This window comes from Micromys minutus, assembly GCF_963924665.1.
Source record: "Micromys minutus genome assembly, chromosome: 8".
Lineage (NCBI taxonomy): Eukaryota > Metazoa > Chordata > Mammalia > Rodentia > Muridae > Micromys > Micromys minutus.
Window position 1 is genome coordinate 37237702 of NC_137977.1, and position 14579 is coordinate 37252280.

At 37.5% G+C, this 14579-nt stretch overlaps 1 protein-coding gene across 1 annotated transcript in view; it reads left to right on the forward strand.

Moving 5' to 3' along the window:
- Positions 1-251: 251 nt before the first annotated feature.
- Positions 252-14579, forward strand: part of PRR16 (proline rich 16) — a gene marked incomplete at both ends in the record, with an annotated part of 177853 nt that continues 163525 nt past the window's right edge. Inside the window, one exon of the mRNA XM_080920564.1 lies at positions 252-410. Within this exon, the coding sequence (XP_080776690.1) occupies positions 252-410 (159 nt within the window). The remainder of the gene's footprint in view (positions 411-14579) is intronic.

The following is a 14579-nucleotide window of genomic DNA, read 5'->3' on the forward strand; positions in this document are numbered from 1 at the left end:
GAGGAGGCGCAGGCGCGCTGCTCGCCCGTCTGCAGCCCCGCGCCGAGCGCCTCGTCTCCGGGAGTTGATGGCAGCACCACAGTGCGGCCGCCCTGCCGAGCGCACCGCACAGCCACCAGCGGCTGCCCGCGGATCAGTCGACATGTGGGGGGACTGGGGTGGGAGCGGCCGGAGCAGCGCCAGGGACCCAGGCGCGCAGCAGCCTCCGCTCGCACGCCTGTCCTGACCTGGCTTGCTCGCCCCACTGAAGAATGTCAGCCAAGTCCAAGGGGAACCCCTCCTCGTCCTCCGCAGCAGAGGGACCGCCAGCAGCCTCCAAAACCAAGGTGAAGGAGCAGATCAAGATCATAGTGGAGGATCTGGAACTAGTCCTGGGCGACCTGAAGGACGTGGCCAAAGAACTTAAGGAGGTGAGAGGCGCAGCGGTGGGGGGAGGGAGTGGGGCTCCCCGCGCCCCTTGGGTGGGTTTTGATCTCCCTTTTGGCTTGGGACTTCAGCATTTCTAAACTCCTGATAACTATGGAGGGATGCCTGCAGACCGACTTTCTTTGCTCCGGCTACTCGTGAGAAGAGTTGGAGCACTTTCTCTCTTCCTTTTTAATCAGACAGAAATCAACTAGTGTTTTAATTGATGGACTGGATAGGATGGTGGGAGGGATGGAGGCAAGCTACTGTCTCCACAGGACTGTCAGCCCTGTCAGGGGAAGGGGTTAACTGGGGGTGTGTCGACCAGAAAAGACGTGAGCATGGGCTAGCCAAAGCCAGAAAGATGCTCTTTGCCTGCCCTGCTGCTCCCCTAGAGTCCGTTGGCAAGTCAGCCCCTGGCCTGGCAGCCCCTGGAAGCTGAGCTGAAGGGGGGCGGCTGCTGGGCCCTAGGCCAGGCCAGGGAGGGCACTGGGAGGGGGAAGCCCAGCTCTTGCTCCTCTCCCTAGTCTCAATTCCCAGCAGAAAGAAGGCTATGCTTGGTGCTGACCAGAGGATTGAGCTTTGGTGACTGAGAAATGCCTGGGACTTTCTCACTTTCGCAATTCCTGAAGCATTCCCCCCTGTCCTTTCCCAAATGTTTCCAGCAACTCGGGGCCTCCGCACCACCCGGAGTGTCGCCATTCTTCACTTCCTTCTTTTAATCCGTCATCCCTTGGAACTGAGCCTGAGCAGTAGTGCTTACAGGGAAGTGTGTATGTGTGTGTTGCTTGTGCTTTCTGGTCTAGGCATTAGCATCCTGGTTCTTTAGAACTGGAATTGTTTTCACCCCCCCCCCTTTCGGCAGTATCAGACCCCCTCTATACCCCGCCCCTCCCGGTGAACTGGATTGGAAGAGGTGAGGTGTCTGGCATAACTCAGACAGCCTCAGTGGCCCAGGGCTCCAGTGAGGGCCAGCGTGCTTGAGGTGGGTCTCATTGTCAACCTGGCTGCCTCCTGTGGCTGGGGGAGCTAGTGGTGATCCCCAGGAAGCTGTTTGATGAAGCAGTAGGCTCCGAGTTCTGCTCTTGGTGTCTGCAGTTCAGGTTGCAAGAAGGCAAACTTCTTAGGTCGTGGTGGTCCCCCTGGAAAGATAAGGGGGCAGGCAATCATAGCCTAAATCTGAAATTGGAACTCAGTTTCTGGAGCCAAGGGGGAGGAGATTTGGGGCTGTTTGGATGACTGGCCTCTGGAGATTATCCTCCTGTCATTTCCAGCCCAAATATGAGGACGTTCCCCGGCATTACTTCTATGACCAAAAGGCCTGGGTTTGTGACCAAATTCAAAGCTTGTTAAGAAGATCCATTGCTGGCCAGAGTTTCTTTGCCAGTGCTTTCCTGTACGTTTCTCCACAAACAGAACAGGATTACAGCTAAGGTCCTGAGAGTGGTGGTGGATAGTGCTGGGTCAGGAAGCTCGTTTGTGTCTGCAGGGTTTTCCTAGGCTTGTTTCACAACTAGCTGGCAGACAGAAAGGTTAGTACTGCTGTCCAAGGCCAGAGATGGTTGTTTGTCATGCTTTTACTTCCTATGTTTGGCAGTTTGTGTTTTCATTTGCAACATCTTCATCATGTTAAAAATGAACAATTTCAATGAGCTCCTCTGGGCATACCTCTGGTTTGTGTGTGTGTGTGTGTGTGTGTGTGTGTGTGTGTGCGCGTGTGTGTACATATATATGTATGTGTATATATGTATGTGTATATCTATTAATATGCATATATATAGATATATATACATATCAACATAGTCGATATAGGAAACCATTAGCGCCAAAGGGTATGGACTGTTTTGTTTACAGGGTGAGACTAAGAAAGGTAGCCAGGCAAAATTCAGCCTCTGTGGGCCATAGTCATGTGTCAGGACACTCACTGTTTGGGACAGAATAACTCAGAAGTCACTATTCACATTATTATTATTATTATTATTATTATTATTATTATTAATTGGAATTTAAGGTCATGAAAATATACAGGAAAATGTCTAACCTCTCTCTGGTTTTTGGCTAGAATTTGAGATGTAAATAGAGGAGTTTGCTTGTCTTTCAGTGTACTCACTTTTTAAGAAAATTATAATTATGAGAAAAAATCCAGGAACTTCTTAAAGGAATAGCAATGCCAATAGAACAGAGGGAGAGTCCTGACAGAGGTTGAGGCAAAATTTTCTTTTGATGCCTTGCAGAATTTCATTCACTACCAAAGCCCTTTTGGGTCAAAGCTCAGCACAAACCTGAAATTTATGAGTGATAAGAGAGTATTTATGATGTGATATCACTGGCCATAACTGCTGTAGACATTGTCATCCTCAGCTTGCACATGGGAGTGTATATACTAAAACTAAGTCTCAGGCTATTTATAGGAGAAGAATGGAAGTTATTTCCAGGACAAAATATTTACAGGGTGTGTTTAACCTATGACATCTTGCACTTGTGCAGTCTTGATCTGCTTGAGTAAGAGAGCATATCCGACTAAACATGAAGTGACAGGTATATCTCATAACTTTAGTAAACTCCAGAAAGCGTGTTCATTCCTCTACCCAAGGCATGTACATATAAATGTTGCGATTAATATATCAATTGTGACATTTAATATTTTGGTACTTCCTAATAATGTGTAGTTATGCTTTATATAAACTATTACATTCAAAATTCAAATCCATTTGTTGATAACACTATGCCTTTAAACTATAATATATACTTATATAGATTAATAGTGAACTTTCATTAGCTTGGAATAAAAACTAACATAATAGTATAATTTTGACTAAGGAGCTGTCAATCACTACATGGTATTTTTTTACCCCTTTTATTTTATTTTAATTACAACTTAAAATTTAAACATTCTGCCTTTTACTTTTGTACTTACAAAACCACGAAGACTTACTTTTTGTTTGATTAGTTGAATATTTTTGAAAATAAATAATACTTTATCATTTTCCCCATCCCTCTCTTCCTTGAAATCCCTCCCATTTAGTCCTGATTTTTCTCACTCTTAGACTAAGGATCCATTGTTTTAACAGTAGCTTTTTGAATTCAGATAGGCAGGGTAAATCTGACCAGTGTACTAGCTATTTGAAACACTTACTAATTAGTAAGAAAACTCCAGTCGGTTCAGTAATAGGAAACCTTGTATCTTTCTCTGATTCATTGTTTATACTAGCTATTTAATCCATTATAATTGATTTGACTGTTCTTAGAAGAAAGGTGGCATTTTTAGAACACCCAAAAGCAGTTCATTCTATCTTACAATTGAATCAAACCTCAGTACAACTTGACTTTCATAAATACTATGAATTGTTCTGTGCTATGATAAAAAACAACCTAAAAATGGCACCCTACATGTTTTTTCCCACACTTACCATGCTACAAGTTTGATTGTTACTAAAATGAACAACTTCTGTTCATGCTTGAAATTTTGCAGAGAATGTGTTTACCATTACCATCAGACATCAGTAATATAGAAGTCATTATGGCCTTTACTGGTTACTCTGACAGTTGCTGTAAAGACAAAATTGAAGTTGAGTACTAATTCATACAAGTTCATTTATAAATCTGTACTGGTTGTGTACTCAGGAGTATGGCGTCCTGTGAGTGAAGAAAGTGGGATGTGAACAGGAATTAAGATAAGAACTTTAAGAAATTTAAAATGTATTCAGATTTTCACGGTGGACATAAATAATTGGTATACAAGATGTCATATATTCATGTGTTGTGAGTAAATATTTGAGACCCCCATGAAGAGTTTTGTAGAAATATAAACCCAAAATAGGACTCTCATTTTGAAATAGGTATAAGATGTGAAGAGGTAGTCAGGAAAAGGCATTAACAAAATGCATCATTGTGATACATATTTAATTCTTGCTGTAATTTCTATTGATTAATAAAAAAGTGTTGTTGAGACTCTAGAGTTTAAAAAACAAAATTAAATACATTTGTATGACAGTTGCTAGTAGTCAAATTTTCACTAAGATGTAGAAATAATTTTTTTAAAAACATTTCTCAAATAAATTCAAAATGCTGGTAATAGTCTGTTACTTTAGAAGATGGAAATTATGAAACATTTTGCATTAAATGCTTGTTCACAGGAACCTCTCATAATCAGTCTTGGTTGATTTAGCTGAATTATCTTTTTGTTCAGAACATTTACAGCCTTGAACTTTTCTTGTAACATCCCCTGGCTTTACATTTTGTTTCAGTACTCTTACATGAATGGAACAAACTTTAACATGCAATATGTAACAGTTTTGTTTCTATCAGATAAGATGTGTGCTTCTGAGAAGGTGTCATGGAGGCAAAATAGAAAGGATTCTGTTTTCAGTGAGCAGAAATTAATTCATGACTGGATTTCCAACTAGGCAGCTGGATGGAAAGCAGCCATAATTTTTCTTATATTTCATAGGGGGCAGAGGGGAGAGTAAAACTTAAACTTAGAAAAGTTGGGAAATCCACTGACCTTGATTAAAAACACAATTAACAATGGTCAGATATTTTTGCTTGGGAATGTTCTTTTTTTAAAAATACAATGTATTGTATGATTGATTTATGTGTATTGTGTTTTGGCTATATGTGTATTTGGGCACCTTGGAGGCCAGCAGAGGGCATAGAATCTCTTAGACTTGGACTTCACAGTTGTGAGTTCCTATGTTGATGCTTGGAATTGAATCCAAGTTTTTTGGGAGAGCAGTCAGTGCCTTTATCCACTGAGCCATCTAGTGAGCCAGTTAATGGTCTTTCTTATTGACTTATTCACTTGAAGTGTTGCATTTTATTGCTCTGGGAAATCCTACAGTATTTTTAGTTAATGAGTCCATGCATATAAAAGGCATTATTAGAACAAATTATAGGGAATGATTTCTGCAGTATTTTCTGAGTTCTAAAATTATGACTGAACGGAAGCCAACAGTGTACTGAATAGTAGGAGTCACTTTATTCTTATTACTCTGCAGTTTACCTTACCAAAAACTGAGATGTCCTTACTAAATGTTGAAATACACCAATTATCCCTTTTCTTATTAAATATGAGGCCTTAGAACACTACTGAAAAAAAAGATTCTGTGTGCATACAGATAACTAATAACAAGCCCTACCACTCTCCTCTCTTTTAATGAGTTAAATTATTTAAAACATAGAGACTCGTCTGGTAAGAAACTGAAGCAGCCTTAAAGTCCTAATGTGCTTCAAGCAATAGTGAAGTGAAAAATCACAGAATCCATGTAACAGGTTTCACTGTTATTTAGACTGTGCTTCTCCACTCCACTGTTCTGAGGTTTACAAATACTTAGGTCTATTTTCTTATTTCAGAAATTATGTCAGATTATAAGACATTTAAGAAGATACCTCAATTGAGAAGATAAAAAATGTTACTCAGAAGTAGATAATACTGGAACATTTTTTATATTTATCTTTAGTCTCTTGGTATGGCTATTTTAATGAGAATGCAGTAAGAGAAATATGAATTCAGCACAATGCTACTGTCTTCTTCTGTAAAAACTCTAGTGTATAAGGACTATGTGGTATGTGGTCTCAGTAGATGCTATCACATTTACAGCTTATTTCTCAGTTTTTGGTTATTAAGTATCATTAAGAGGAGCATCTGGGCAGCAATCAAGGTTAAAGAAAAGTTTTACATTCCCTCAGATTGTCTTCTAAACACTTAAAAAATACTAACCTATCTAACCCTTGTAACTTTTATTTTTCATTTTACATATAAGAAAACTAAAATGATATGTGTTAAGTTTCTTGCTCATAGCCACTTGTGCAAAAGTGAAGCTCAAATACCATTATATTGTTTCTATTTATTTTGACTTTGTATTTTCTTAATTGAAAAATTGAAGTTTTAAGTTCTTGAATTTATATCAGAGTTTTTTTCTGCCAACATGTGTGTGTGTGTGTGTGTGTGTGTGTATCTAGAAGGCTAATATCATCTAGAAGATAATATCAGTGATATCATCTCTAAACAAGAGCCTGAATCTAATTTTTACCAAAAGAAAAACATAAAACCTTATCTAATTGAAGCCCAAATCAGAATATGCACATATACACACACACTTTTTCAGATTCAAAGTGACACTAAAGAAAGTATTTAAGCCTTATATCTTACTGGCAACAGTCTTTTTATCATCCCCTACCCCCTTTTGGGCAGGCACACTTAGATTTAGGTACCTAGATTGAGGTAAAATTAATAGTGAATAAATTAGACTCTGCATTTTATATTTTAAATAAGTAAGTGATTTAGTACATTGTGAATGTTATGCAGATCTTCAATATCATGTCTTAGAAATAAAAAGGAAAACCAAGAAGCATGATTCCAGAGTCTCATGTTATGATTGTGTATGTGTGTGTGTGTGTGTGTGTGTGTGTTTGAATGCTGGGTATTTAACTAAGGGCATGTACATGCTAGGCAAGCACATTGCTACCAATCTACAGTTCCAGTCCTGTCCAAGTCTTTCCAATGAAGAAAAAATAATTTGAGAAGTATTCATTTTGTTATCATATTTGCATTTGAAGCAAGAGTCTTTCTTGATGGCTGGGATTTGACAGTTGTTTTTGCTTTGTGCTGTATTTGATGAGTTAGAGAATCTTTTGAATTATTAATCAGGCCAATAAAAAAAGAATTGAGTTGATTCGTGATAACGTGTATTTTTATGTTTGTAGATGTGAGCCATTCTCTTTCTAGCATATTGGAAAAAATAGAAAAAAGTCAAGAAATAGCCTTACTTTGAAATCCTGATTGTTTCCTTTATGGTATGATATGGAGAGATAGATTTTATTATATTGAAGGGTCATTAGGAAGAACTGTTCTAAATGAAAATTCCCTGTATGATCTAGAAGGCTAATTCAGTGATATCACCTCTAAACAAGAGCCAGAATCTAATTTTTACCAAAAGGAAAAGATAAAATATCATCTAATTAATGCCCAAATCAAAATACACTCATGAAGTGGCCTGTCAACTTCAGACAAATGTTGCCTTCTACTGCATAAGTTAAGCTGTGTATTTTTGTATTTATTGTCTGAAGATGCAAAGATAAGATGTCTCAAAGTAATTAAATTCCAAGATCCCACTCTCAGGTAAAAAAAGAGGACTGATAAAAGCACAGAACACTTACTCATGATTCTTGTCACTCTTCCTGAACTGTGCAAATGTTGCACAGGTACTATCTAAGGAAATTTTATGTGTAGAATAACTGGAATGACTCAGATTATACATGTATTTTCAATTGTACTGTTATCATGGTGTTCTGCACAGCATAAGTAGATTCTTCACCATGGATAGCATATGCTTATCTGCAACCAGAAAAATTAATGATTCCTAACAGGTTTTTCTTCTAGCACCATAACAAAGGTTAACAGATACACCACTGTGCAACATTCCTGTTCCACAATTTTGAAATCTTATCACAAGATTTCAAAGCACAATGTATACGACAGAAAAATGCTAAGTTCCATAACACTGACCAAACCAATTTTCTTTCCATGTCAGTGGTTATTCATCTTTGCACCATATCATACTCCAAATAAAAGTTTAAAATAGGGGACATTTTCCTAGGAACCCAACTCAGGCTATTGTGAATTGTCTACACATATTCTGAGAATTTTTTTTTGAATGAGGAATAAGCAAATAAACAGGCACTGGCTGAACTCACATGTTTTCAGTGTGTAGTGTGAGCTCTGTTTTAAAAGTTTAAGGACTAACAGGCTATATTTATGAAGATGAGAGAAAATAGGTGTATAAGTAGCTTAAATCATGTTAGTTACATGGTTACTTTTTGTCAAGTGGATACAAACTAGAGACATATGGAAAGAAGGTACCTAGACTAAGTTGCCTGTGGCCATTTCTGTAGACATTTTTTTGATTTCCAGTAGATAGAGAAAAGCCCATCTTACTGTGGTTGGTGCCACCCTGGGAAATTGGTCCTGGACTGTATCAACAGGAAGCTGAATGTGAGTGTGGAAACAAGCCAGAAAGCTGCCTTTCTTCTTGGTCTCTACTTCAGTTCCTGCTTCTTGGTTCCTGCCTTCCATCCCTGCCCTGACTTTCTACAGTGATAGTTCATGACTCATGATTTCTAGGATGAGATTAAAACGAACCCTTTTGTCCCCATATTGTTTTTGGCATGAGTTTGATCAGAGTATTTCAATGGAAACTAGAAAAGGTGGTTTTATTCTAGTGAGCACATGAATAGTTTATGAGGAGTGATTTTTAAAGTTTCTAAGTGTGCATATCTGTAAGTCCACTGTTCTCTGAAATTATCTGTATCACAGGTGACTGTTGGCTCATTCATTTTGTTGTTTCTTACCACTATTAACACAGCATAGCATTTTAATATGAGATAAAATATTTCCAGAGCTTACTTTAAAGTACTTTCTTAAAACTTGTCCCAAGGCAGTATCATTCTTTGTTGTTCCTACTTTTATTTTTTTCTGCCATGTATATTTATGAACTATGAAATATATATTAAATTTCTGATATATGTAAGTTGTTGTTCTTTAGACCCTGGAATAAGCTTTTCAGGTGAGCTCCTTTGTATAAGATGTCAACAATTCTGAAAAATTGGTGAAAATAATGATTCCTTGAGATGTACAGAAACCAGCATCGGTGGCTGAGGACTGAGTAGCAGGCAATGGGGTGGATGCTACTTTTGGGGGAAAAGCATGTGTCAGTCACTACCAGCACTGCATAAACTGGTAATAGATAGAAATAACCCCATTGTCACCAACATAAGCAGATAAAATCTATCAAAGAACTGAGCAAGCACTTTCTCATTTTCATTACAATTATTTTCGCTGGGGTGGAGGTGGGGTACTTACTAAGCAGCTCAGCCTGTCCTCAAATGCCATGTTCTTGTCTCTGCAGCTTAATATAATTGGGATATGATGAGAATGGATCACTACTCCTGTTCTAATTCATGTCCAATGTTTTACTCTTGTTTGATGGAGAATTTAGAGAGCCAATTCTAAGAATGCCTAGTAAATATATTAGAGGCTTAAATCCCATCACTCACTGGAGGGTTAGGTTTCTTGCTAGTTTACTCAAGGAAATCACTAACCTTCCCCTTTCTCTCAATACCTTTGTATTTTTTTTCTTTTTACTGTTCGTTAAAGGATTCATATCAAAATTTACATGAAATAAAATACAACACAAATATTTTTGACATAGTGTCCTAAATATTGACATACTATTTATTAGTTTTCCATTAAAATAAACTTGAGTCAGTGGGCTGTTGTGTTAACACGTGTTTCTTCTTAGGTTTTAAAAATCCATTACAACAAGGTCTCTTCTCATCACTCAGGCAAAGCTGTCTCTGCCCAGGTTTCCAATGGCCCAGTTATTTACTCTAACAGTCAGTTTTCAGTGCCAGTATTCTGTAATTTATTAGTTGCTAGTGTTATATATTGCTGACACTTGAAGTCTCTGATCATTTTTCTTCCATGTGCTTGAAGGTGCTGTATTCTCAGCCTACTGATAACCCCTGCCATCTATATTTATTCTTCCTTGGAGATATTTTGATAACAAATTACTATACTTTGTAATTTTTATTTTCTCATGTTTTTCTTATTTATTCAATCTGTGTATAAATTATAATAATAGCTCCCCAACTCAAATTTCCCTAACTAGTAATTATCTTCTTCTAGCTAGATTTTACTTTCTAATCTCCTTTCTCCTTGTAGACATTGTTCTCTGTCACCTTTCCCAAGTCACTTGGAGATGTCTCTCAACTATATTTGGCGCCATTGTCAATTATCTCTAAGCCATATGGAAGCCTGATTGAATATATGTTCAAATTTGACCAGATTTTCATTTGTCTGCTGTTTGTACCCAACCAACATCCTGTCTCCCTTGGGTTGTTACAGTGCCACCGAGTGCCCTGCTTCCTTTCTGCCATTCACTGTCATTCCCCGAGGCTGTTACTCCCTGCAACTTCTCTGGCCTTCATTTTTTTTACTAATTTCTAACTGGTTGTTTTTGCTTAAGCAGCAGTAATCTTCCTATTTCATGAGTGAATGAATGCGATAGGTACAATCAAGTTGAGTACAACTGCTAACTATTTGAGGCCAATTCTGGCACCTCCATATGTAATTATGCACAGTGTATGTGTTGGCATATATTCAAGTGCTGGCCAGAGAATAAATGGTTTCTCAATCACTTCCTACCCTAAAGCATATGTCCCCAGTTCAGATAAACTAGCTGACCAGACTAGCAGTCCCGGAGTGACCCTACTGTCTTTGCCTCCCCAGAAGTGGGAACACAGTCACACACTACTGTGTCCAGATAATTCTTTTCTCTTTTTTGTTTTTTAACTTGGGTTTTGAAGATCAAATTGAGAAGCTCATGCTTGAGCTCAAAAACTTTACAAAGGAAGCCTTCTCCCTAAGTCCTTCTTCTGTTGATATTCATGAGCTTTAATTAGTTTGCACAACACACTTTTCACATTTTGGTTTTCACATTTTACCAACCTATTAGAGGTTGGTAACATCTGTATTGTCTCTTGTCAGTATTGTGTATCTCAAGGAACAGCTGACTCACAGTAGATGCTCATTTAGGGGGAAGAGAGAGACTGTAGGAACAAGAGAGTTTGATGTGAAGTTGTAGCTCCTCATAGCATAGGAACTTCGACTCATAACGTCTCACCTATATGACTGCCCAAACATGAACTTAACATATGGAGATGCCAGAGTGGACAGGGAAAAGCCTGTGAGACCTTAACCCTACAAAAAGACCTGCAGGTAACCAGGGAACACTGAGCAGGATAATTGTCTTTTCCAGGAAAGAGCACACCAACTGGTTTTCCAATCTTAAATGTTAGCCCTGAAAACTACCGAAAACTACCTATCTGTCTGTCTGTCTGTCTTTCTATCTATCTGCACATAAAATAAAAAATTAATTAAAAAGAGGTCATAAATTTAAAGAAGAACAGTGAGAGATGTGTGGTATTTTTGAAGGAAGGAGAAAGAATAAAGGAAAGCTGTGATTATATTATAATCCCCCTAACCATATTAAAATACAAATAAATAATTGTACCTTGTTCTAACTCTAAATGCATTCTCCTAAACATGTCCTTTTACAGTTCAAAGCCATCCCCATTTACTTTTTACCACTTTGCTATGTGTTCTGAGAATACATATACACAATACCTATAGATACAGTCTTATGAATTCTTTGCACTCATCTTCTTATGGATGTTGTTTGAATGAGTTCTTGTTTTCCCTTCTTTGATTTCACAATAGAACAACATTCTATCCTTAGAAATGGCCAAAGGTTTCCTAGGAAATGCTGTCATGCTGAATGATGCTTTATATGCCAGAACTCTAAATTACACAAGACAAAGCAAACAAAACCTTATCAGATCTTCACGGTTCTCAGCTTTAGTCCAGTGGTTCTTAAAGCGCCCCTTCAATATTGAAATTCTTCACAAATTCTTTCTGTGTAAGCCATGAATTTGGTATGGAATAAAATTGAGAGATCTCATTTGATTTTCAGTACAGGGATGTTACATTAAGATATTTGAAAATATAGCATGATCAATCAATTAAAATTCTATTTTCCAGTATTATATGTAAATTGAAATTGAGAGAACATATTTACTTTCTAAAACAATAACATTTACCTTTCTTCCTCCTTAAATATTGTCTTATCGTTTACTTTTGAAAATTTTAAACTAAGTGGAAAAGACATTTAAAAATTGGCACTGGGTCTTCTTCAAATAAAATTTCAGTCCTCTTCTTGAGAATCAAGATTGAACAGCTTAGTGAGGCTGATACATAAAAGACAGAGGGACTGCTGAAGCTCTCTATTCAGCTTTCCACATTGTTCTCTTATGTACTCCCTATGGTATTGGACAATATGGACACTTACAATTAGTCTATTTTCACTTTAGCACAAATGGCTTTGTGGAAAGAGGGTTTCCTCATAATATTGTCTTGTCTTCCTTAAATAATGTTATTATGGTCCTAAACTCTAAGAAATGGCAATCTCCCCTTCTCTGAGGATGCTGACAGGCCTGAGTCTCCCATGCCATGTATAGAATCTGTGTATTTCTATCAAGGACACAACCGAATTTCCATCTCTACATTTCTCCTCCATTTGTGAAAATTCAGTCACAAGTTCTGGTTTGCAACTTGAACATGATCAGATATATTTTTACATTCACATCAGATACGCAAGCAGAAAAAAAGCTATTTACTATATGAAGTGAATATGGATTGGAAAACATTAGTGATGGAATTTTGCTATAATATACGGAGATGTAATGTAGATACATTCCTTTCAAACTCCCTCATGAAATAACTGTAAAATTTGCAGAAGAAAAGCATTAAAATGAAAAATATGTGGTTATCCAATATAAGCTAATAGTAATTTTATCACATGTAAAAGATTATTTTCTTTTATGAAACTCCATTGTTATTTGCTGATTATTGTAAATCAAAGCCTAGGGTGTTAATTTCTTTTCTAGATTAACTGACAGTGTTACAGAAACAATTTAACCCATAATTTCTTAAGCCATTTTAATATTCACTGTTAAATTTTAGTTTCTTATTATTAGATAAAGTTTAAACATACAAAGAGAGTACTCAACACCACTACCCTCCTTCTGGCTTCTGAGTGTGACAAGGCTTTAGTACCTTTGAGTTCACCACATATGGTTCCCAAGATTGGGCCTAACAACATTCTGTCATGAAGCAGGAAGGAGATGACTAGGTACTCTCTGAAGATTTACATGCAGCTAGTGATTGCTGAGGGGAAATTGGACATTTTTTTCTGTAGCAAAGTTACTGGAAATATGTTCATGCTCCTGGAGAGACCCTCCTTATCATGCTCCTATAAACAAACCTGAGACCAGAAAGGAAAGAAAATAGATGCAAAGTGTAGTTAATTAGGAAAAGATGAGGATCAGCAGAAATTAGAGGGAGGAGGGAGAGGTGAAGGGATGAAGAAGATCAAGCAACATTGTATATGTGCACAAAATGCCATAAGAAATCCAAGTAAAAGAAATAGAATACATTTACTTTTAATGATTATCATAGGTGTGGCTTCTATTTGCTATTTGGTAGAATATTATAAAGATTGATATGCTTTAAACTAAAACTCAAAACCTAACAGGCACTCTTCAGAATTCTTCCAAATTTATTTTATGTGCATAATACTTGTTTATAACTGCTATACTGCATACCCTGGCCAAACCAAATATCTAATATAGAGAACAATGTGGTATAATGTGCACATTTTTCCATTGTTTCATGAATCACAAATGCTTATGAACTCTCCATCCACTTCCTGAAGATAGTAATACTAACAAATCAATGGATTATATTAGCAGTAACCTCTTAACTTACTGGAGTCATGCAGCTCATGAGAGATGTGCTGGCCAGTGATATTCTAGCATGTTCCAGGAGTGGTAGAGGGCTTTCAGGAAACTGTCCAGGAGAATCTTTATTCCTAATCTCTTTCTTTCCTCAAGGTACAAAATAATAATAATAAGAAGAAGAAGAAGAAGAAAGTAAAGTTCTAAGTTTTGCACAAGCAGTTTAGTGCTACTTCATGGAGGCAGCTTTAATGCTGTGCCATCTAGCTTTCAGATATTTTAAATGTTTCTAGCTATGCTAATGCTCTTATTGGATTATGAAAATGTTTCTTTTTATCCTAAGTATAAGGAAAAAAGATTTAATGTCTTAAAATATTTTGTATAAAAGGAAGGGATCAGACCTGCTGTTAGATCAGAGTTGCAGGAAAAAAAATAAAAAGACAAAGCATTGTCACTGGTTGGTTGCATTGAGAAGGGGTGGGGCTACTTTAATTGGTTTGGGAAACACTGAAGGGTGAACATAGCTAGAGGAAGTAAGTCATTGGGGGTAGGTCTATTTTCTCTGCGCCCCTCCTGTTTTCATTTCTTCCTGTCTGGCAAACAGTGAGAATTGCCTTTACCACAGACTCTCAATGCTAAGAGTCTCTGCTCCATGCCACAGTACAAGCAAATATGGAGAGAACTGTATGAAATGGTAAGCTAAAAATGATTCCTTTATCCTGAAGTTATTTCTGCCAGAAACTGGTCAGAGCAGTGGGAAAATCAACACGTATACCATTGCAGATATGTTCTTTGTTTACTAGCAGGAAAGAAGTTTAGCA